Source organism: Podarcis vaucheri, assembly GCF_965113315.1.
Source record: "Podarcis vaucheri genome assembly, chromosome: 8".
Classification (NCBI taxonomy): domain Eukaryota; kingdom Metazoa; phylum Chordata; class Lepidosauria; order Squamata; family Lacertidae; genus Podarcis; species Podarcis vaucheri.
In genome coordinates, this window is record NC_138766.1 from 87,298,292 (window position 1) to 87,324,297 (window position 26,006).

At 44.1% G+C, this 26,006-nt stretch overlaps 1 protein-coding gene across 1 annotated transcript in view; it reads right to left on the bottom strand.

Annotated features, from left to right (window-relative positions):
- Nucleotides 1-26,006, bottom strand: part of COL22A1 (collagen type XXII alpha 1 chain) — a 188,294-nt gene that overhangs the window by 151,859 nt on the left and 10,429 nt on the right. The window contains exons 2-3 of the mRNA XM_082235454.1: nucleotides 11,620-11,784; nucleotides 8,620-9,186 (exon numbers count right to left, since the gene is read on the bottom strand). Of these exons, the coding sequence (XP_082091580.1) occupies nucleotides 8,620-9,186; nucleotides 11,620-11,710 (658 nt within the window). The 5' untranslated portion in view covers nucleotides 11,711-11,784. The remainder of the gene's footprint in view (nucleotides 1-8,619; nucleotides 9,187-11,619; nucleotides 11,785-26,006) is intronic.

Sequence of the window (26,006 nt, forward strand, 5' to 3'; positions counted from 1 at the left end):
GATAATTTCGTCTTGCGAGGCACCCCTGTATATGGGAATTATTTCCTTCATTTCTCTGCAACCTATCCAGCCTCACAATATGGAACACCCTTTTGAAAATGCACCCATGTGGCACAGCATACCAAATTCATGACAATGGTACCTTGGTTCCGGAACATCTTGGCTCCTGAACAAATCGGCTCCTGAACAGTGCAACCCTGGAAGTGAGTGTTCCGGTTTGTGAATGTTTTTCAGAAGCCGAATGTCCGACATGGATTCTGCAGCTTCCGATTGGCTGCAGGAGCTTACTGCAGCCAATCGGAAGCTGCGCCTTGGTTTTCGAACCATTTCAGAAGTTGAATGGACTCCTGGAACGGATTCAGTTCGAGAACCAAGGTGCCACTGTATCTCTGATTCCCTACAACCAACCATGTCAAAAAACAACAACGTGCACATTTGTATCCCAGGTTGTTGAGACTGTCAGTTTGCTCTAGTGACCTGTAATAGGGTACCCTGCTACTTATCATTTTAGTGACATTTTACAGGAAGGAGATACTCCATTAATTATTATTACTACAGTGGTACCTCGGGTAAGTACTTAATTCGTTCTGGAGGTCCATTCTTAACCTGAAACTGATTTCTGTTCTCATCCTGAAGCAAAGTTCTTAACCCGATGTACTATTTATGGGTTAGCGGAATCTGTAACCTGAAGCGTATGTAACCTGAAGTATATGTAACCCGAGGTACCACTATATTATTAATTAAACTTGCATATCACTCTTCACCTGAAGATCATAGGTCAGTTTACAACATAAAAATAGAATACGAGCACAATAAATACAGTGGTACCTTGGGTTAAGTACTTAATTCGTTCCGGAGGTCCGTTCTTAACCTGAAACTGTTCTTAATCTGAAGCACCACTTTAGATAATGGGGCCTCCTGCTGCTGCTGTGCCACCGGAGCACGATTTCTGTTCTCATCCTGAAGCAAAGTTCTTAACCCAAGGTACTATTTCTGGTTTAGTGGAGTCTGTAACCTGAAGTGTATGTAACCTGAAGCATATGTAACCCAAGGTACCTCTGTAAACACAAATACTAACCAATAACCAACCCCCTCCCACAATCACATTTCAAAGGTCATAGAAGGTTTAAGCAGTACAAGGCCAGATTGAAGGGTAACGTTTTTGCCTGACACCAAAATATATGCAATGAAGGCAAGCCTTCTTGGGGAGAGCATTCCCAGAGAGGGGAGCCACCGCAGATAAGGCCCATCCTTGTCTTACCAACCTCTGGATCTCTAGCAGAGGAGGCACAAAGGGAGGGCTTCAGAGATGATCACAAGGTCCAGGTTGCCTCATATGGAGAGAGGCAGTCCTTGAGGTATTGAGGTCATGTAAAGCAACAACAACAACTAGGATAGGTGGCAACATGCTGGTTATTTGGCGGGGAGGCGGCACTTTTGCCCATTCCCACGATCCCAGGACACCTAGTTTCCTTCTAGCCTCAGAACAGTTCCCATCAGATGTCTTAACTACTCACCCAGACTTCCCAAGTGCCCTTATTTTCCAGGGACGCCCCTGATTTAGAGAAGCCGTTCTGTTTCTGATATGATCCTAGAATGTCCCACTTTTCCTTAGGATGTCCCTAGTTTCATAGGAGAAATGTTGGAGGGTATGGTGGTACGTCCCTATTTTCAATGAAGAAATGTTGGAGGGTATGGAGTTATCCAACCCCTGAACCGTCTGAAGGCAATCCTGTATAGGGAAGGTTTTTTTTTTTAAAAAAAAAAAGTTTAATATTTTATTATGTTTTTATATATGTTGGAAGTTATCTAGACTGGCTGGGGCAACCAGGTAAGATGTGTGGGGTATAAATAGTAAAATTATCATTATGGAATGGGACATCCCTATTTACATTGGAGAAATATTGGAGGGTATGCTCACGTAGAGTAGATTCTCCCTGCTCTAGACCCCAGGGGGACAACCATCTGCTTTGGAAATCTCTAACGTTGCTTACATCAGAGGGCTTGACTAGCTGCTCCACGAAGCTGTCTCCGACTCTAGGATTCTCTTCTGTAGGAAAACAGTAAGCTGCCTCATACTGTGTCAAACCATTTGTCCAATCAGTACTGTACACAGTGGCTGGCAGTGGTTCTCCAGGGTTTCAGACAGAGGTCTCTCCCAGTCCTATCTGGAGATCCCCAGTATTAAACTGGGGACCTTCTGCAGAAGATGTTCTTCTTCTTCCTCCATATGCAGCTTCCCTGGGTCCTAAGAGTCCATGACCTTCCAAGGGAGTCCGTTCCACAGCTAAGCAGCCCTTGCTGTCGGAAAGTCCTTCCTAATGCTTAGTCAGAATCTCCTTTCTTGCAATTTGAATCCATTGGTTTGGGTCCTACTCTCTGGAGCAGCAGAAAACAAGTTTACACACCTCCCATGTGACAGTCCTTTAGATATTTAAAGGCGATTATCATGTCACCTTTAAGGGACGTGGGTGGCGCTGTGGGTTAAACCACAGAGCCTAGGACTTGCTAATTAGAAGGTCGGCAGTTCGAATCCCCACGACGGGGTGAGCTCCTGTCGCTTGGTCCCTGCTCCTGCCAACCTAGCAGTTCGAAAGCACATCAAAAGTCCAAGTAGATAAATAGGTACCATTCCAGCGGGAAGGTAAACGGTGTTTCCGTGTGTGGCTCTGATTCGCCAGAAGCGGCTTAGTCATGCTGGCCACATGACCCGGAAGCTGTACGCCGGCTCCCTCAGCCAATAAAGCAAGATGAGTGCCACAACCCCAGAGTCGGCCATGTCTGGACCTAACGGTCAGGAGTCCCTTTACCTTTACCTATCATATCACCTCCCGGTTTTCTCTGCTCAGCATTGTTCCTTCTATTGCTGGCATTCCTTTCATTAGCATACCTAACTACACTTTGAAAATCCCAAGGAACTTTGCAAAGGAAGGATCTTTAATAATAATAATAATAATAATAATAATAATAATAATAATAATAGTGAAACAGGGAATTTGCATTAGTGGAGCATCTTTGTATTCAGCCCTTGGAGAAGCCAGGAGTGATATGCAAAACCCTTACTCCGTCTCAGTGCTTTCCACTGCACATATTGCTACGAAACACAACTTGGCAGATTCTCAAACCACATTGCCCCTCTGCAGCCTTATGCGCAAGCAAAGTTTTCAGCTTGTTGCCAGTCATCTCCACGGCTCCATGCCTTGCCTTCCAATCAGCAGTGGACGCTTACGGTTCCCACTCTTCCACCCACTCCACTATAACCTCTGTTCCTGGGAGGCATCGATTCGCTACAGCTGCTTCAGTAATCAAAGAGACAGAATTACATGTCTAGACTTGAGCAGTACTTTTCCTCCCCTCACCAAGAGTCTGGAAGGTGGGAAGGGAAGTCAGATGTAAGAATCAAAATTTCAGGGGAAGTGACATCCGTTAGATGTTGGGTTAAAAGAGAATGTAGAATTGGAAAGTTCCATTAGAAAGCTGCAGTCCAAAGGGGAGCTGGGTTCCATCAAAAGCAGATTGACATCAGCTAACATTTTTTCACCTCCAAAGGGGCAGTCTTCCATTTTCTCCCGAGACAGACATATGCCAGCCAAGTTCCGCTTTGTGACTAGGGATAGACAAATCTGTCAATTTGGATTTCTCTCAGTTTAAGTTTTCATCCCCAAAGCTTAAGTTTGGTTCTCTACATCAGTTTGCAAATTCTTTTTCTTTTTATCCTGTGAACTGCCCTGAGACCTGGGGGTACAGGGTGGTATATAAATTCAATAAAAATACTTTTTGAAAAAAAAATCCTTCTGAGGATTCATCAGCTTTCTATGGCGAATCCTAATATACACATTTTTGCATGCAATTTCCCCTAATTTACACACTGTGCACAACGATTTCACCTAATACAATGCACTTTTGCATATCATTGACATTGCTATGTTCCTTCATGCAGACCCTTTACCCTAGTACTTGCTTTTTGGACGCATGATTTGGCTGGGAAACTGCATTGCAAAATTCTCAGAAGTGAAAATTCTGAAGGATAGTGATGTTTCAGTTCACATTTTGTTTTGGAAAGTGCAAACTAATCAAGTTTGCATTTCAATGTGACCTGGATCCTACGTCTCCTGCATATCTCCTGCACTTTGTGACTCATCCAGCTTGATGCAATCTAGTAGCCACATACTACAGTGTTGGATCTGGGAGGATGCTCAACTGGTATTGGAGTGCAGGGGTGCCAACTTGACCAAAATATTGGGGGCTAAGCCAACCCAGCCCCACACAATCAATCACATGATGCAGCACATTCACAAAATTGAATGGAAATGCCCATAAACCTTGGAGGGAGGCTGACCTCCTCAAATATTTTATATTTGACCAAAGCGACCTTGACCCTCCAGGAGTCAGCTCCTATGTTGGGATGCATTTATGGGTACAGCAGAATGAAATGGGGATGCAGAGGTTGTGAGTATTGTACTATTTCAATTGATGTGTTAGCTGGTGTGTATTTTTTTTGGGGGGGGGCTGCATTTGCATGATCCTATAGAAAAAAACAAAAAGCTTTACAACCAGAAAATAATTGTTTTATTTGGCTTTTATCTCCCTAAGGAGCTGATGGCAGTATACAAGGTGCCATTAGGTTTCCTCCCCCCAAAAAAGCCTACAGGTCCAGGACATCCCAAATACTAGCTGACCAGTTCTGCCCATTAATAGGAAGCTACATTTTGGAGTTCAGCTTCCATTGGAAGCTACATACTTAGATGATGGTACCACTCCCATGAGATGGGAAGAACAAATGCTGTCCTCTGTTTCCCTTCCCTAACCAAAAAGCTGAACATCTGCAGTAAGACATCCTGAGATGGGGACAAATTCTTGACTCAGTAGCTCACTGACCCACCCATCATGAATAGCAGGGTTGGTGACCAACGTGACCCCAGTTCCTAGGTTATGTTTGCATTTTGTGGAAGGACAAATCCCATTTTGCACACACAAAAATAAATCCTCCTCTCATTGGAGCTATAAAAAGGGAAGCAAACTAGCCCTCTGGCAATGAGCAAACAAAACTCACAAGAGCCTGGTGTATCCTGGGATCAGCTATCGGTTTGGTACTTTCAAGTAAGCACACACTTTAAGAATGCCACGTAAAGGCAAAACCGGGAGAATCAGCGATTTTAGTTCCTTTTTCAAGTTAACATCAGAGGAACAATTCTAGGAACAACCCCATGCTCAGAATAAAATGTTGTCATTTTGTTGGCCCACTGGTAGGAACCCCACAAAGCTTGCTTCTAGCTATCGCTGCTACTATGATCCTGGCATTGAATATTATGCTATGGCTTATTTATATATTGCCTTTTGGCCAACAGACCACCGAAAGCAGTGAACAGCATGTCAATCGGTTCCCAACAATCACAGAGACTGCATTGGCTTGATGACCAGAAATGAACATGAGAATTGGGCCACATGGTCAGCTGAACTGAGTCCCATTCCAGCTGAACAGGACAAACTAAAGGACATGTTTCGCTCTGCCACATTGCCTGTGGTACATGAACACATCTGGGAGAGTGAAACTGTAGAGCCTCAATTCACTCTCCAGTTTCCTGTCGAGCCCTCAGGAATTCAGCTAAAATGAGAAAGCATTCATAAAACTGCAAAGTTCCTGGAGGGTTGAAATGAGATACGGTCAAGGAAAAGCCATTTTGGGACCCGCGAGACAGACAAAGATTTTGGACCATTCTGGTTTTGTGTGGGATTTTATGGCTTCATGAGTGACACTGAGGGGGCTGAAAAGTATGCAGAGCTGAGAGGGGGGAATCACAATTTGTGACATTGCAAGAATTCTGAAACTGGGAGTGGAACTATGGAAAGAGAAGGAAGCCAGTCAGCCCAAGAGAGACATCATTCTCTGGAAGGGTGTCATGAATGAATGGAGCAGAAAGTTTCACTAACCCATAAACTATCATTCCTTGTTCATATCTGCATTATATCATCTAAAGCACCCTTATACCACTTTAAGATTCATGGTTTCCCCCAAAGCACCATTGGAACTGTAGTTGGTTCAAGGTGCTGGGAATCGTAGTTGTCAACAACCCTCACCCCTCTCAATGAACTAAGGTTCCCAGGATTCTTTGCAGAAAGCCATAGTTTTCGCTATAGTTCACAGTGTGCTTCTAAACTGCCACTGTTTTCAGTGGGATTCAGTCACAAACAGGTAAATTGAGGTTTCAGAATTAAAGTTGACTTGCAGCTCTCACACAGAAACATATTCTCACACAGACAAACCAGACTTTGCAATAAGGAAAGGGAAAGAAACCTGCCCTGAAAAGTGTGGGATAATACTTACTTGATGCAATGGCATACTACCTCCCAGCAAACAATTCAGCATGAATGCTCAATAAACAACTTGTTTGCAAGTGACCGTGCACTTATCAGTTTGGAAGGAAATGGTCTTCTCTTGACATACAGGGTAAGATTCTCAAGAAGTCAAATCTCAGCTCTTCCTTCCAAGGTATGAATTTGCAAGCACAGACCAGGAGTGACGAAATGAATTTTCATCAAACAAAAGTAACTTGTGACGCCCATGGAACCATGATGAACCAGCCATCAATTGGATGCAGTGGTGGAGGAATCCTCTCCAGCACCTGGAGTGGGATGCCAAGGGGCGGGGCAAACCATTTGGCGGTGCATGCATGGCATCCCGTACGGACTGCGCATATGCAGCAGCCCGTACAGACACCATGCGAGCGGTGCCCTCCCTTTGTATGCCCCTGATTGGATGCATCAACCTGACTACACCAGAGGACATGTCAACGTTAAAACCTGGAGATGATCATACTGTAGGCTGAAAGCAGGAAATCCAGCCTTTTGAGTGTAACACCTTGATGTCAGGGGAGTTTGGGACACTAACCCTGCAATTTCAGCTAGAATAAATAACCGGCTGGTTCCAAAACAAGCAGTGTGCTGCACCACCAAGAGGAGAAAGGAATATTCTTAGCCAGCCAGCGCAACCTAAGCTACTTTAATGACCACGTCTCTGTGTTAAGCACATGTAAATCACAACGAGGTTTCGATATCCAGCTATTTTAGAATGCATTGCTGCATGACATTCCAAATGCTTAGCCAGATTTCTGCATTGTTGAGATGGAGTCCCTGTATCTTTTCCCCATCAGCTTAGAGAGGGGGATTTTGCTGGGAAGGTTTAAAAGGGGAAGAGCTATTAACAACTTCTCTCTGTCACACTTCCTCTAGTCAGATTCTCAGCCTGCCCAGGCAGCTCAGAATACAGGAATGCAGAGGAAAGAATGGTAAGATTTTGCCCAATGTGTAAATTGAACCTCAGCCACGTTTGTTTCCTATGTCTGCCTTAAACATCTTCTAGCCTCTCAGCTCTCTGAGAACTGACAACTGCCCAAGACCGCAAGTCTGCTGAATCCTACGACAAGACCTTGTCTGATTCGTCTGTATGAAGACGTCCAAGGAGCATATTTCTGAAACTTCTAAGAGAGCACACAGAAAGGTCTAAATCAGCAGGGACACCTCACACACAGAGAAGGGCAGTAGTTCAGTGATAGAGCATCTGGTTGGCATGCAGATCGTCCTAGGTTCAATCCCTGACATCTGAAGGAAGGACTGGAGATCTCAAACTCTGGAAAACCACTGCCAGTTAGGGTAGACAATACTCAACTTGATGGGCCAATGTTCTAACTCAATAGAAGACAGCTGTACATCAGGTATGGAAATATTTAGCCCTCCAGACATTGCTGGACTGCAATTCCAATCATCCCTGACCATTGGCCATGCTGGCTGGGGCTTATGGGAATTGGAGTCTAGCAATATGTGGAAGGCCAAAGACTGCTCTGGGGACAAGCCCTCAGATGCAAAATCCAAAGCATTTGGGAGATTCCTGTGGTCTATTTAATGGTGTGTGTGTATGTGTGAAGCTTTTCAATTAAAATTTAAATGTGAAAAGCTGCTTTCTATCATATGCTGGAGGCTGTCTCCATAATGGCCTTATCATAATGTGCAGTCTGCTTTTTATCAAGTCAGATAATTGGTCCATTTATCTCAGTATTACCAATACTGACTGGCAGAAGCTTTCCAAAGCTTCTAGCAAAAGGTTTTCCCTGTCCTACCTGGAGATACCACAGATTGAACCTGAGACCTTCTGCATGCGGTGCAGATGTTCAACCACTAAACTGTAGGCCTTCCGCCCAACAGAGATCTCTAGATATCAGGCTACTATCCCCTAACTCCCCTAGGTGCCTTTAAGTGAACACATCACCTCTCTTTCAATCTTACAAGTCACATTGAGTGAAGAAAAGCTCATGTGTGATGGCATCATCATATATGAAATAGTCACATGCTGTGTACATTGCTAATTATAATTCCATCAGGTCCACATGTGAGCATGGGTCCAAGGCCACACCCCTTGACTTAAATTCAAGTAGAATGCTAAGATAGAAAGAGTACATGTTAAAACATTCTACATAAAATTATTCATTCTTAATCTAAACCTGACATGTGGTGGGACTTCACAGTACCTTCATTTTACCACATCTAATGAAGCCATAGCTCTCCAAGCCCATAGAAGATTCGCTGTGAATACCTTTGTGCCAAAGAAATGGCTTTCTTACTTACTTTCACAAAGTCTTCTCCTCAGTTTCCCACGTATCTTGTCAATAGCATTGTAATCTGAGACATGGAACACATGGGCAGACTTGGGCTCTGAAGCAATTTCATCCAGCTCTTCTTTGAGGGCCTCACCAACCCCTACAGCAAAGATCCTTATGCCCGCTTTATGAGCTGCAGTGGCTGGATCCAAGACATAATCCTGGCTTCGGCCATCCGTCAGAAGAATAGCCACTTTTTTGATGGCGCGGTCACTTGGCCTCCCACCAGCCTCCGTGGAAAAGCTGTATGTGTTGATGTACCGTAGGGCATCACCAGTATTTGTATTGCCCCCGTAGTATTTGATATTCCTTGCAGCTTCTTTGATCTCCTCCCGAGTCCGATATTTCCCAAGCTCAAATTCAGTAGTTGGTCTGTCGCTATAGCGGACAACACCAACCCGGGTTTTGTCTGGTCCGATCTCAAACGTGTCTACCAGATTAGCCACCCACTGGCGGACCTTCTCAAAGTCTTCTTTCCCCACGCTGGAGGAGGTGTCCAAGATGAAGACGAGGTCATAGTGGACGTTCTTGCAACCTGCAAGGGGAAAATGAGTATCTCCTGAGACATGGTAGAAGAAGACAGCCACCAACATCACAACATCTGGGGACATTTCTGCTCATCATAGCAATTTCTGCTTGGGGGAATGTTGGGTCAGCCTTCCACAGAACATGTTCCACCTTGGAGAACCATTACCAAGTCTGTCCTTAGAGTTTAGTAAGGCCCAAAGCAGATCTGAAAACAGATTTTGCTTTGTTATGCAAACTTTCTCTCTTTTCTCTCTCTGTTGTGGCTGCTGTGCTTTCGCCTACTCTGTCTGCATGTCTATGAGGCAACTATTTTCTTTTGAAATCTTAACAGACTGCTCTCTGTTCCCCCTCCTTCCATTCCCCTTTAACTCAACATGCTTAAGAACTTTTTGGCAGATCAAGAGTTGTCTGCCTTCAAACCTGCCTTCACAGACAGTAATAGCAAACAGTTGGCATTCCATGTTCTCATTTAAAAGCACCATTATATTTTATTTATTGTCAGCCTGGAGAAATGCTTTCTTTTACAGCAGTGAGAAGTTTTACAAGATTTGTTTTATATATATACAAACAACAAAACCTAAGTGTTGACAAGGGGGTGAATCACTGGACTGGAGATTGAGTTTTCTGACAACTGAAGAATTCAATTGGTAAGGAAGTGTTGCTACATACCAGTGAAGAGCAAGTCAAGCATCAAACCCAGGACACCATTTTGAGAGAACATGAGGGCATCTTGACCTCATATTTCAAAGCATACATGATTATCCCTGAATAAAGCTTTTAACTTTGACCAAGTCAGTGCTTTCATGCACTGAATGAATGCTGTTTTAGACCAATGACTTTCAAACTATGTTCCAAAGAGCTTCTTCAGAGGTTTAGCAGAGATTCTTCAGAAAGGCTCAGTCAACATAATGTCCTTGAAGGACTCACTGGACTAAATTAAACTTGCACTAGCTGCTGATATGCTACTAGGCCAGGTTCAAGTTTTGTGAATTAATTTTCAAGGCCCTTAGCAACTTGATACCTTAAGGCTCATCTGATTTTTTTAATCCCTACCCAATCACTGAGGTCTTCTGCATATCTTATATCCACCAGGATCTAACCACGACGGGTCCAATTCTGTGAACTTCCTCCCAGCTGTGATCAGACAGATTCAATCCCCTCTTGATCCTCAGTGAAGACTTCCTTTTTATTATTTCAACTGGGTATTTTAAGGAAGTTTTCCTAATTTTATGGTTAACTGATCTTAAGCTATAAATGATTAAATAAATAAATAAATAAATGCTCTTTTGCAATGCATAGCTCCAGAGAAGCATGTTCTAGGATATGATCTCAGTAGTCATGAGGGCAACAGGGAGATTTAGGAGGCCAGGACAGTCTTCTGTGTGAACTGACAGTGCAGTATGGAATAGGCCCCAGAAGCTGTTGCAACATGCAGGGATTCCATACCAGAAACAAGGGACCTTTTCAACAAACACACGCATTCCTAACCACAAATCATTTTTTGTCATGCATTTCATTCCTACTGCCAGTTTGTCTCAATCTTACATCTATGACTAATATCACAAGTGTTTATCAGATCATTTGGCAATTAATCAAAACAGTGCATCCCCCTCTTTCTTCCAGAAGTTTAGCAGAGTCCTACATGCTGCCTACAAGATCTACAATGGAGTAGTGGCTATGCATTTTTCTTTAAATGCAATTTCCACTGGGTTCAACGGAACTCACTTCCAAGTAAATGTACGTGGGATTGCAACCTGACCTACCAATTGAGAAGTCCTTGGTTCACCTGTCACCTTGGCCAAGAACTAGCCAAGTGATCTTGGGTAAGCCGCTAGGACTCTGCCCCAGTCACCAGAATACAGAGGTAATAAATAATGTTGATCTACCTTATTGGGACGCAGGTGGCGCTGTGGGTTAAACCACAGAGCCTAGGGCTTGCCGATCAGAAGGTCGGCAGTTTGAATCCCTGCGACGGGGTGAGCTCCCATTGCTCGGTCGCTGCTCCTGCCAACCTAGCAGTTCAAAAGCACGTCAAGTGCAAGTAGATAAATAGGTACCGCTCCAGCGGGAAGGTAAACAATGTTTCTGTGCACTGCTCTGGTTCGCCAAAAGCGGTTTAGTCATGCTGGCCACATGACCCGGAAGCTGTACGCCGGCTCCCTCAACCAATAAAGCGAGATGAGCGCCGCAACCCCAGAGTCGGTCATGACTGGACCTAATGGTCAGGGGTCCCTTAACCTTTACCTTTCCTTATAGGGTTGTTGTCTGGATTACTGAAACTCTATATAAGAAATGGTGTTTTTTTTTTAAAAAAAAAAGTCATGTATCATCCATTTCAGATTTTTGATCTGCACGCCACAACACGTGAAAAAAACAAAAAAAAAAACCAAAAAATAATTCCTTTGTCTACAATTCAATTACAAAGAGTGCCCCTCCTTACCTGCTCTCTGTGCCTGAACGTTCTCTCCACCCCAAAGGAGCAAAAGCAGAATCAAGGTGGAAGGTATCGAGTATCTTCTTGCAAAGGACATGACTCCCTTCTTCTTCTCCAATATAGTATTCCTTTTTTTCCTTCCACAATGGTAGTTATTCTACATATCCATGTCTAGGAGTGGGGAGAGAAAAAGACACAGGAAAAATTAGAGCAAAATGTAATTATTATGTGAAGGAATCACCAACCCACCAGAGCAGGAGGAGAAAGGAAGAATATTAGAGGAGGAGAAAATAAGAAATGGTTTTACAACTGTACATCTTTTCATTGGAAAGCTGCTTCCTCTCCTGGTTTTCCTCGAGACGCTGCAAACTGTACACAGACAAAAGCAACAGTGCAGAGTTCACCAGTGTGCAAAAAAAGCAGCTTAAAATGTCTTTGTTACAAGCACAAGCCCAGTTATCTGAAGGGAGAAGATTAGCGCATTATTTAGGTTGACACGAGTCCATCTTTGACAGTACACTCAAGGCAACAGACCGGAAATTATCCCCAGGGCTGGGCCCCTCCATGTTAGACTTGTGCCTCCCTGGGATGTTTATTTACAACCATTCCCTCTGAACAGAACTGATTGAACATTGCGAGATTATACCCACAGCAGTGTCCCTGGCTGCTGTTGTATATGTTTAACCTAAGTTGCACCCTCCCTGTGTAAATCTTTGTGCCTCCTGCAAAATAAGAAATAAATAAAATCGGTTTCTTCTGTGAAGTATTGCTGTAAATAGGAGGTGATGTAGGGAAGTAGAAGAGGCAGAATAGTAATAATAATAATAATAATAATAATAATAATAATAATAATAATAATTTATTATTTATACCCCGCCCATCTGACTGGGTTTCCCCAGCCACTCTGGGCGGCTTCCAACTTAATATTAAAAACAGTACAGCTTCAAACATTAAAAACTTCCCTAAAGAGGGCTGCCTTCAGATGACTTTTAAAAGTAAAATAGTTGTTTATTGCTTTGACATCTGCTGGGAGGGCGTTCCACAGGGCAGGCGCCACTACCGAGAAAGCCCTCTGCCTGGTTCCCTGTAACCTTACTTCTCGCAATGAGGGAACCGCCAGAAGGCCCTTGGTGCTAGACTTCAGTGTCTGGGCAGAAGGATGGGGATGGAGCTGATTAAGAACATAATAAGGACTTAGGCCAAAGACCTGCCGTATATAATTCAACATCCTGTTCTTTCAGTGGCCTACCAGATGCAAGCAGGAGCTACAGTAAGTCCAAATTTTGATTCTCAGTGACATATGAATTCTCGGAGACATATGAAAGTCAGGCTTGAAGGCTCATGCTGGGCCTACATGTGTAGCAGAACATGGTGGACAACTACATACCGCTCAACCACCCCATTTTTAAGCAGGACGTCCTGGAATTACAGAAGCCAATAAGCTTCTGGCTGGATCCCAGAATGTCCTGTTTTTTTGTCCAGAGCTTGTACCAGTGCACAAGGCCAAAAGATGATCATTCTGGAATGAGTCAACTGGGTTGCGCCGGAATGAAAGCCTCTCACTCTTTGGTCTTCCAAGATAATAAAAAAAATGAGTGTTTTTGGTCTCGCACTCCCATGCAAGTGTGAAAGCTCAGGATATACAGTTTTACCTTGGAAGTCAAACGGAATCTGTTCCAGAATGAATGAATGTATCTTTATTTGCACCAGCCATCGGCCATAGCAATGAAACAACAATACAATATACAAAGGATAGAAATAAAAAGTCAATTGTATAAAATACATTTTGAGGTTTTGAATCAAGAGTCAAATGGTGGATCTTATTCTTATTCCGGAAGTCTGTTCGACTTCCAAAGCGTTCGAAAACCAAAGCGCAACTTCTGATTACCTGCAGGAAGCTCCTGCAGCCAATAAGAAGCCGCAAGACCCTGTCGGATGTTCGGTTTCCAAAAGAACGTTCGAAAAGCGGAACAGTCACTTATGGGTTTTAATCGTTCGGGAGCCAAAATGTTCAAGAACTAGGCTGCTCAAAAACCAAAGTACAACTGTAAAAAGGAGCATCCCAAATTTTGTTCCCAGGATGTTGTAGGGCATGTAATTAGATTGCACATAGTCCAGCTACAAGTGGCTGACTGCTTCTCCACATGCCCTTTACCTCTTCTATTGGAATCTGTTTTCTGTTTGTTTGTTTTAATGTAATTTCCCCATCTGAACTTGAGCAACCCATTTCAGTACTTCTAGAAGCTGTTACCCCATTTTACTCAGTGTATAAACCAGACACCAGAGCCCAGAGACCTTGTAATGAATGCACTGTGTAGCCATGATCAAAGAGTCTAGAAAGGAAGAAGGCCCAGGGTGTAGCAGAGAAAAACAGAGGTGGTAGAAGAGGCAGTGGAATTAAAGATTCACTGATCACCTCACATCTAAAAAGATATTGTAGAGTCTAGAAAGGTTCAGAAAATGGAAACCAAAATTATCAAGGTCACTGACTCCCCTAATATATTCATTTTATGCACATTTCCCCTAGCATATTCATTTCATACACATTACTTGATAAATGCAAAATTCAAAGAAGTGTCAATTCAGAAAGATGGCTTTGTTTCAGAAAGTGAAAATTAGGTAAGTTCACCTCTAAATGCAAATGGAGTCAATTTTGTTCCCAGTCCTTAGTCATGATATAGTGGCATTCTAAATGGATGTTAGCAGATAGGAACTCTAACTGGGTGTAGTCCAGCAATTCTCCACAAGGTGTCCGAACAGCCTCATCAGATGTGAAACTCTTTTTCTAGTTGCAAGCTGCCTAACTCACCGAAACAGAGTTGCAGCACCATAATCCATGAGAACAATTCCTGGTGTTTAATATTCTGGAAAACCCTAATCCTGGCTCAAATAAAAACATCACAAGGTTGGCTTCCATGTCATGCTCGTTTTTATAGCAAAGCCACTGAGAAGATCTACTACCCATCATAGCTGACAGGATATTTCCTCTTCTACTGGATACAGGAAAAGTCTGACGGAAACCAGAATGAGAGTTTAAACTCAGAAGGCTTTGTAAAATGGGGCAGTGTCAAGCTTCTTCTGATGCTCTTGGGAGTAAAATAATGAGAATTCTCTTGATTAAAATAGTGGGAGAGGGGACAAAACAGATAGAGTAAGAGAGAGAGAGATAGAGAGATTTTAAGCATATCCAGCGCCGTGGTGCAAAGTTTCCATCGCTGCCACCCCCCCCCCGAGTTTTTTAGGGAGGACGGCACTGCCGGCAGGGCTGGAGGCGGGCAGCAGCTGGAGGGTGGCTCCTCCGGCAGGGAAAAAGGCAGAGGCTGGACATGGCGCCTCCCAGCTCAGCTGGAAGCTTTGTGCTGCGGTGGCCACCACAGATGGAGGCTCTGGGTGCGGCGCTGCTTCGGTGTGGAACGGCGGAGGTGGCAAGGGTGGGGAGCTGATGATGGGAGACACTGCTGAAATATACTCAGAGTCACAAAGTGATTTCATGCTCTTTATTCAGCTCATAGTGGTGAGGAGGAATGAATGAATGTCCCCTCACAGTATCTGCTTTATATACATTATTTACACAATGGGCTGCACACGATTGGCTAATTCCGGAATTCTACTGTAAGCCAATCAGGTTGTGGATTCACTTCTATCTGGAGCAGGATTGGGTGGTTCCTGCCAACCAATCATACTGCTGCATTGTTCTAGGACCAATCAGACTGCTGTATTCTGAATCCTATTGTTCTAGGACCAATCAGACTGCTGCATTTTGGATCCTATTGTTCTAGGACCAATCAGACTGCTGCAGTTTGGATCCTATTCAACTCAGTACATAACAACCGCGTTCAGCCTCTGCCTCTTCCCTGGAGCCCTCCTTAACTTGGCGCCCCGGTGCCCCATGCCAGATAGATTTTTATTTCCTTGACATCTGATGGGAGGGTGTTCACAGGGCGGGCACCACTACTGAGAAGGCCCTCTGCCTGGCTCCCTGTAACGTCACTTCTCGCAGTAAGGGAATCACCAGAAGGCCCTCAGAGCTGGACCTCAGTGTGTGGGCTGAGCAATGGAGGTGGAGACGTTCCGTTAGGTATACTGGGCTGAGGCCGTTTAGGGCTTTGAAGGTCAGCACCAACACTTTGGATTGTGCTCAGAAACATACTGAGATCCAACATAGGTCTTTCAGGACTGGTGTTATATGGTCTCAGTGGCCACTCCCAGTCTAGCTGTTGTATGACTAAGGAGCAAGATACAGTAGTGCCTCGCAAGACGAAAATAATCCATTCCGCGAGTCTCTTCGTCTAGCGGTTTTTTCATCTTGCGAAGCAACCCTATTAGCGGCTTAACGGCTTAACGCTATTAGCGGTTTAGCGGATTAGCGGCTATTAATGGCTTAGCGGCTTAGCGGCTAAAAGGCTATTAGCGGCTTAGAAAAAGGGGTGGGGGAGCGAAAAAAAATCAGAACACTTGCAAGACGTTTTCGTCTTGCGAAGCAAGCCCATAGGGAAATTCGTCTTGCGAAGCAGCTCAAAAATGGAAAACCCTTTCGTATAGCGGGTTTTCCATCTTGCGAGGCATTTGTCTTGCGGGGCACCACTGTAGTTTTGGTGCATAGCTGTCAACATTTCCCTTTTTTTAAGGGAAATTCCCTTCTGAATAGGATTCCTCGCAAGAAAAGGGAAAAGTTGACAGCTATGTGCCATAGAGAGGTGAATCCAGCAGCAGATTGAGCAGGAGATGTACGTGTGGGAATGTTCAGGATGGCAGAAGAGGATATATTGATTATCCTTCCTAACTTATGCTAGCAAGTTCCTTATGTAGCAGAGTTACATTCCCCTTCTCACACAAAGCAGAAAACTGGTTGCAGGCTCATTAGAACCTCTTAATATTATGCAATTCAATCTGCCTCAGACTGAATTGTATGTTCCTGGTAAATTCCCTTGAATCTCTCTTAAAAGAATAAAGACACCACAATCCTATTCATAGTCAACAAAAAGTAAGTTGACTCACGTTCACACAGTACACATTGTCTGTCCTGAAGGCAGGCTTAAAGATTTAAAGTTACAAATAGCAACATGTGGATTTACGCCATATGGGGGACATTCCAAGTGCTGCCAGGAGGAACAGGAAGTTTCGACTGGCTGGACCAAACATTCCTTTGCATGTCCACCCCAGCATTACAAGGAATGTTGTACTTGATTGCTACCTGTGGATCACATCCCACAGTCTGGCCCTTCAAGAAAACCTATATCAAACTCTTGCTCCCTGCGCTATGCTCAGGTTGCAATTCACACACATTGATCTCTTGCGTAGATGTGGTGGCTTTCAGAGAAGCTATAAATGCTCCCCTGACAGAGTAGCAGCCCTGAAATTCCAGAGCAAGGACCAGCTGAGACTTTGGAGGTGTATTTTTGCCTGCAGCAGACAGACTCATGGAGTCTAAAGGCTAAACATTAAATGCCCTGGAGTGCGCTCAGCCCAGCTTTTGTGTCCCCAGGGAAAGAAAATAGCTCAACCTTTTCATTCTCCATATATATTAACATCTCCGCGATCACCAGTAGTTGGCTGGGGAGCTGGAAAAGCACTAGTATATCCTCAACATGCATCCAAAACCAGTTCCCAAACCACTACCAGTGTTCAAATATGTTCACACCTGAATCACCATTCACCTGTCCATTAAAAAAAAAAAGTTCTTCCAAACCATTTAATACGGGGAGCTATCCGGTGTTCTTTTCACTATATGCAGTATTTATTGACAAAGTAGATAGGTAATATTTTGATTTAGGTGGGAAAGATGCCAAAATCAGTTTCCCGCCATTTCTCATTTTCGCCAGTCTCAAATTCAATCTGAAATTCTCCAATATTTGCCACATTTACATTTTGAATAAAAAACCCTCTTGAAAATTCACCAGGATTTTAGTAGAAGAAGAAGAAGAGTTTGGATTTGATATCCCGCCTTTCACTCCCCTTCAGGAGTCTCAAAGCGGCTAACATTCTCCTTTCCCTTCCTCCCCCTGTGAGGTGAGTGGGGCTGAGAGACTTCAGAGAAGTGTGACTGGCCCAAGGTCACCCAGCAGCTGCAGGTGGAGGAGCGGAGACGCGAACCCGGTTTCCCAGATTACATGACTACCGCTCTTAACCACTACACCACACTGGCTCTCTAGTACACATTTTTCCTAACTTCAGTATACCCGAAGGAGCGTCTCCACGCCCATCATTCTGCCTGGACATTGAGGTCCAGCTCCAAGGGCCTTCTGGCTCTTCCCTCACTGTGAGAAGTGAGGTTGCAGGGAACCATGGAAAGAGGGCCTTCTTGGTAGTGGTGCCTGCCCTGTGGAATACTCTCCCATCAGATGTCAAGGAAATAAACAAGTATCTGACTTTTACAAGACTTTTAGAAGACATCTGAAGGCAGCCCTGTTTAGGGAAGTTTTTAATGTTTGAAGTTTTATTATGTTTTTAGTGTTCTGCTGAGAGCCACCCAGAGTGGCTGGGGAAACTTAGCCAGGTGGGTGGGGTGTAAATAATAAAATTACTACTACTACTACTACTACTACTACTACTACTATTGCAAGCAATCTCATAGTTCTTGTTTAAGTGAAATTCAGAGGCAATTTTGAGCTGATTTCTTTATATTGTCCAGTTTGGGCACCATATCTCAGGAATGTTAAGGGATGCAAAAAAAAAAAAAAAAAAAAAAACTTCCAAAAGAACAAGCTAAATTCTTTGGGGGGAGGGGGCTTCCCCACCCTTTGTTCCCGTCTCGCAGTAGATCCTGAAACTCCCAAGCGAGGGGCTTTTAAAAAGAAACAGATTTCACACACGCCAATTGCTTCATGCTTTTTATATCGGCAAGGAAGTTATTCTGGCTCCATGGATGAAATCTAACCTTTTCTTTTTTAGCGCAGTACAGGATTGTGTTAATGAAAGAGCCAGTGTGTCATGCCTTTTTATAGGAATTGAAGAGTGATGGAGCAACAGGCCTAAATCTGGTTGGGGGGGGGATAGTTGCCTGATTCCCCTATATAGGGCAAAATATGAGGAGATGCTTTGAGGCACCTAACCTATGTGCAATACACTAATATCTATCTATCTATCTATCTATCTATCTATCTATCTATCTATCTATCATCTATCTACAGTGGTGCCCCGCAAGACGAATGCCTCGCAAGACAAAAAACTCGCTAGACAAAAGGTTTTTTCATTCGCGATTTGCCTCGCAAGACGAATTCCCCTATGGGCTTGCTTCGCAAGACGAAAACGTCTTGCGACTTTGTTAAACCGTTTAAACCGTGCTTCGCAAGAAGAAAAATTCGTTAGATGGCAAAAATTGCGGAACGAATTAATTTCGTCTTGCGGGGCACCACTGTATATATATCTATCTATATCTATCTATCTATCTATCATCTATCTATCTATTATCTATCTATCTATCATCTATCTATCTATCTATCTATCTATCATCTATCATCTATCTATCTATCTATCTATCTATCATCTATCTATCTATCTATCTATCATCTATCATCTATCATCTATCTCTCTATCTATCTATATCACCTATCTATCTATATCTATCTATCATCTATCTATCTATCTATCTATCTATCTATCTATCATCTATCTATCTATCTATCTATCTATCATCTATCATCTCTATCTATCTATCTATCTATCTATCATCTATCTATCATCTATCTATCATCTATCTATCTATCTATCTATCTATCTATCTATCTATCTATCTATCATCTATCATCTATCAACTATCTACAGCGAATTTGGTAGTTCTGACCTGAACAAGCTTTCCAACAGTGGACTGCTGCTCCCTCATGTCACAACCAGCGACAGCCCTATGAAGAGGCAGAGTGAAGCAGTTGCCTCAGGCGGCAGATACTGTAGGGACAAGTCGTCTCTCTGCATATGCTTTGGGGAAGGGCGCCATCTTGTCCTCTGCCTCAGGCAGTGCCAGATTTATGTATAAACTAAACAAGCTGTAGCTTAGGGCCCCACTCTCTTGGGGGCCCCCCAAAAAAAATAAAAGGGGGAAAAACCTGGATGTACATTTCCAAAATATAAGATAAAAGCAAATAAAATAAAACCTGCTGTACATACAGCAACAGTGTTTTGTGTTGTGTTGGCTCCTATGATGTAAGTAATGGGCCTCGCCTGCTAGCCTGCTCCCTAAAATATCACTGGTTTGCTCATTTCTCTATATAGGGTGCCTACATTCTGCGTGTACTGGTTGCATGGCAACATGGGCAGATGGCTTGAGATACCTATTAGGTCCTTATGTAACCATATAGCATATATTCAACACAAAAAGCATTGACAATTTGTTGACAAATGACAGCTGGACATATAAAGGGCCCTGTTACCTTCAGTAGTTTAGGGCCTTATCAGACCTAAATCTGGCCATCTTGTCCTTTGCCTCAGGCAGCAAAATGTCTTCAGCCGGCCCTGGTCAGAGCTACCTATGCATCAGCAAAGGTTTTTGGTTTGGTTCGTATAAAAGCCAGTGTAGTGTAGTGGTTAGAGTGCCCCACTGGGACCTGGGACAACAGGGTTCAAATTCCCCACACAGCCATGAAGATTTTGACCTTGGGCCAGTCACCGTCTCTCAGCCTAAGCTACCTCACAAGGCTGTTGTGGGAATTAAATGAGGATGAGAGAGAACCATGTACACCCCCTGGAGCTCTTTGGAGGAAAAAGGTGTGATATGCATGTGTTAAATAAATAAAGTGTGCTTGAAATGATAGACAAAATTATCATTAACATTATTACCGTATTTTTTGCACCATAACACTCACTTTTTTCCTCCTACAAAGTAAGGGAAAATGTCTGTGCGTGTTATGGAGGGAATGCCTACGGGTGGCGGGGGGGATCTGCTGCAGTCGTGAGCAGAGGATCCATGGTTCCCCTTCCCTCCCTCCTCCATGGCTTGCTTTGAAACAGCAAAGCAGGAGAAGAGCCGCTGAGTGGGGAGGAGAGAGGGAAAGAGAGCCTGCTTGCTTTCAAGGAGCAAAGCGGGACAGGAGAGAGCCGCTTACATGAGTGTAAGCGGCTCCTGTCCGGTTGGTTCCTTTAAAGCAAGCAGGCTCTCTGTCCCTCTCTCCTCCCCACTCAGCTCGCTAAATAGCAGCAAAGTTTTTCAGCTCGCTAAGCTAGGGATGAGCGGGGAGGAGGGAGAAAAGCAGAGCCTGCTTGCTTTAAAGGAGCAAAGCGGGAGAGGAGAGGAGCCTTCTCCCCTTATACCCCTCTTCTGCATTATTAGCAGCATCCTTCTCCACTCACCCCACACGTGTTCCTTCTCCCCTTATACCCCTCTTCTGAATTATTAGCAGCATCCTTCTCTACACACCCCACACGTGTTCCTTCTCCCCTTATACCCCTCTTCTGAATTATTAGCAGCATCCTTCTCTACACACCCCGCACGTGTTCCTTCTCCCCTTCTCCCCCTCTTCTGCATCATTAGCCGCATCCTTCTCCACCCACCCCAGGCGTGTTCCTTCTCCCCTTATACCCCTCTTCTGCATTATTAGCAGCATCCTTCTCCACCCACCCCACGCGTGTTCCTTCTCCCCTTATACCCCTCTTCTGCATTATTAGCAGCATCCTTCTCCACCCACCCCACGCGTGTTCCTTCTCCCCTTATACCCCTCTTCTGCATTATTAGCAGCATCCTTCTCCACCCACCCCACGCGTGTTCCTTCTCCCCTTATACCCCTCTTCTGCATCATTAGCCGCATCCTTCTCCACACACCCCAGGCGTGTTCCTTCTCCCCTTAAACCCCTCTTCTGCATTATTAGCAGCATCCTTCTCCACTCACCCCACACGTGCTTCTTCTCCCCTTAAACCCCTCTTCTGCATTATTAGCAGCATCCTTCTCCACATACCCCACGTGTGCTCCTTGTCCCTTGAGTGCTTTTCCTTCTCTCCCCACTTAAAACGTGGTTACAAAGCACGGATCCACATGGATCCTCAGGATTTTTGCACTGGGTCACCCCAAATTCACCATCAGATCACATAGCATGTCCATGGCTACATCTTGCACCAAAAAAACCATGCACCCACTGTTGCCTGGGGCCGCAGTGGTGCAAAAACGTGGTTACACAGTATGGATCCACATGGATCCTCAGGATTTTTGCATTGGGCTACTCCAAACTCACTGTCAGATCACATGTCTATGGCCACAGCATGAACCACAAAAATCATACATCCACCGTTTTGTTTAGAATATTTTTTTTCTTGTTTTCCTCCTCTAAAAACTACATGCGTGTTATGGTTGGGTGCGTGTTTTAGAGCGGAAAATACGGTATTTCAAGCTATCAGATGCCCTTCATCATTAGGCCCCAGGGAATGTTGCAACAATTTAAAATTCCATATTAAAAATGGTCTTAAACTAATTAAAGTTACATGTGATATGTGCAAATATAATACATACAATGCACGTGTTACATGTGTAATGCATAAAAACGCACAAGCTTTGTGCTATACTATATTTCTACCATATAATTTTATAAATATGAAGCACATTTATACAGTTAAGCATATTGCCATATTTATGTGCTTATGTGCTGGTTGCTTTAGGAAACCTGGAGTGTATACTACTACTACTACTACTACTACTACTACTACTACTACTACTATGATATACAACAACTGTTTGTATTTTTAGCAGAAATGGGGGGGGGATACTTGCTTTTTGTCAAGATCAAGAAGCAAGATGGGAACGTGGGGGACTTGTGAAAATAAGCCTGACATGGAGATTTAAAAATAAATAAAAAATATTTCATTCAAATCATCACTTGATGCAACGTTGGCTTCTTGGCCGCTGACCTAGGTGCTACATTTGTGGCTCAGCGGCTGCCAGACTGCAAACAATAACAAGAACAATTGCGTCTCCATCAACTGTAGTCACACGCTCTACCACGACAGCAAATTCTGGATGAGCACTCTTCACCTAGTGCCCAGCAAATGCCTCTGAGAGTCACACAGGTTGAGCGTTACACCCTGATGAAATTGGGTCACAACTCTTGAATTGTGTGCTACATGCAGTTGTGGGTGTGTTTGCTTTGTTTCTAAAGGCAGATTAATATGGAATCAGGACAGAATGGATTTATGAATGAACACGTGTGAGATTGACACAGACCAGATATATACTAATCTGACTCTATCGCATGTGACCTGCTTCTCTGCTCAGCAAGCTCTTTGGATAATACAGCTGCAGCAGCTCTTAGTAGCGGTGATAATTATCCCTGCACTGTCAGGGACAAACCTATTATAAAACTAAAGAAGCTTAAGCTTCAGGGGCCCTAACCCTTGGCAGGGGGTTGGACTCGATGGCCCTTGTGGTCTCTTCCAACTCTATGATTCTATGATTCTAACCCTGGAGGGGTCCCAGAAGCAACTTTGACCCACATCACTTTTTTTTAAAGAGTCTAGCATACCCGATTTGTGTCACACAATTCAAATTGATTCTTTTTTGTTACAGATAGGTAGCCGTGTTGGTCTGCCATAGTCAAAATAAAAAAAATTCCTTCCAGTAGCACCTTAAAGACCAACTAAGTTAGTTCTTGGTATGAGCTTTCGTGTGCATGCACACTTCTTCAGATACAGTGGTACCCCGCAAGACGAATGCCTCGCTAAACGAAAAAACCGCAAGACGAAAGGGTTTTCCGATTTTTAGAGGCTTCGCAAGACGAATTTCCCTATGGGCTTGCTTCGCAAGACGAAAGCCCATAGGGAAATCTCCTGGGACAGCGGGGAAACGCAGCGCACCTTCTCCTCTGTTCCCAGACCTGTCCTGAAGGCTTGTGGTGGAAGGTCCGGGAACGGAGGAGAAGGCGCGCAGCCTTCCCGGGGCTTGCGGTGGGAGGAGGGTTTTTCCTCCCCACCGCCAACATTCAGAACAGAGCGCCCTTCGCGCGGGGCGGACATTCGCAGCTTGGGGAGCTCTGCAGGACTTCCCCGCGCAGCTTGCAGAGCCCTGCGGAGAAGTCCTGCAGGGCTCCCCAAGCTGTGAATGTCTGCCACGCGCGAGGGGAGCTCTGCTAAAGAGCGCCCCTCGTGCGGGGCAGCAGGCTGCTATCCGCAGCTTGGAGAGCCCTGCGGGGAACTCCTTCTTCCCCCGCCAGCCTTCAGAAAAGGTCTGGGGACAGACTGTCCCCGGACCTGGTCTGAAGGCGGTTTCCCTAGGAACGCATTAATTGATTTTCAATGCATTCCTATGGGAAACCGTGCTTCGCAAGACGAAAAACTCGCAAGAAGAAAAAACTTGCGGAACGAATTAATTTTGTCTTGCGAGGCACCACTGTACACTGAAACAGAAGTTGCCAGATCCTTCTATATAGTGAGAAGGTGGGGAGGGGTATTACTCAGAAGGGTGGTGGGAATGGGAGATTGGCAGATAGCTGAGATGAGCCTGTTGATGACTCTTAACAACTGCACTAGGTCTTACAGGAAAAGGCAAGGGGTGAGAAGGTGAGAAATGGCTTAGTCATGTATAATGAGATAAGAATCCAATGTCTCTGTTCAGACCAGGTCTCTCCGTGGTTTTAAGTTTGGTAATGAGTTCTTTTTTGTTGTTGTCTATATTTCTCAAAGTTTGAGAGTTAGTAGCATAGATGTTGTAAAGGTTTTGCAACCAAGCCCACTGAGGAAGATAACAATCATTACCCAGTCCTGGCTTCTATAATAATAAAAAAATAATAGTGACAACAACAACAATAACAATTTATTATTTATACCCCACCCATCTGGCCACTCTGGGCGGCTCCCAACAGAATATTAAAAACACAAGAAAACATCAAACATTAAAAACTTCTCTAAGCAGGGCTGCCTTCAGATGTCTTCTAAAAGTCTGATAGTTGTCAGATAGTCAGATGGAGAGTCAGATAGTCTCACTAAGTTCAATGGGGCTTACTCCAGCCTAAATGGGTAATGGATCGCATCTTAAATCATGTAGAAGGTGTCAGTTAAGTACAAAAAGTAATGTCATAGAAAAAAATGCAACACAATCATGAAGGACATTAGACATTAAAAACTTCCCTTAAACAGGGCTGCCTTCAGATGTTTTCTAAAAGTTGGATAGTTGTTTATTTCTTTGACATCTGATGGGAGGGCGTTCCACAGGGCAGGCACCACTACCAAGAAGGCCCTCTTTCCATGGTTCCCTGTAACCTCACGTCTCACAGTGAGGGAATCGCCAGAAGGCCCTCGGAGCTGGACCTCAGTGTCCGGGCAGAATGATGGGGGTGGAGATGCTCCTTCAGGTATACTGGGCCGGGGCCATTTAGGGCTTTAAAGGTCATCGCCAAAGGAGCTCCCATAACTGTTCAAACTTCCAGGCCTCCCAAAATGTCACCAGCCTGGCAACTATAAATATCATGGAGACACAGAGAGAGGTAGCATTGCTGCCAAATCTCACCTAAAGCAAAGCAAAAACTGAAGCTATTTTGATGGTCCTGATCAGAGAAAACATCTGCAAAAACAAAAGAAGAGAACTCCCACCCCACCCCCAAAAAAGTTTCCAGTTAAATTAACATATACCTCATAACAATGGCAACTCATAGCTTTGTGGAATTACAGAGTTCTATAAACCTGTACATTGCAAGTATGTCGGACTCTTTCTTGTGCCGTGGCTCTCAGAAGCTCTAAAGGGGAATAGTCAGACAAAAGAGTCTTTTAAAAATGCAGCAAAGAGAAAGAGAGGGGAAACAATACTTTAGAATGGGGCACCAATCTGGGGAAGAAGAAGAGAAAACCTTCCATCTTTATCTCCATGAATTCCTCTGGTTACCTCACTTGATTAAACAGGAGACGGTTGGGTTTCTCTCATAGTCTGGAATTTAGAGAGGAGATAGAGGGGAGAATGAGATGAAGGAAGCAGGAAGGAAAGCTTCTGTGGCAAAGCATGTTACAGACAGGGAAAGGACTCCCTGAAAACAAAGTTCTTCTAAGAGCCCACACTGAGATTTCAAGGCCCTTGTTGCTACACAAACAGCATTCATGGAAGAGTCTGTCATGCTGGTAGCTTTGCAGAGGCCTGACCCCTCTGGCACAGGAGCCAAAAGGAGGGTCACCACAACTCATTCTCTGAACAGGCTCTTGGCCACGTCTTGCCCCCACCCCCTGTCTCTGGCAGGTGTTGACGCAAAGACCGGTCAATAGTCCTGACATTCACTGGAAGGAATTCTAACCATCTTGATATATGGTTCCATTTTCTATTTCCCTCCTTCTCTCCTCTTGTCCATTCTTTTACTTCTGATTGAATGATTTATTACAGTCACAGGCCAATACAATGAAACACACAATTAAAATTGTACAACTAGTTAAAACACTTAAAAACAAATAAACATATTATTATTATTATTAAACATTCCTCCTAATCTTCCTTGAAGTC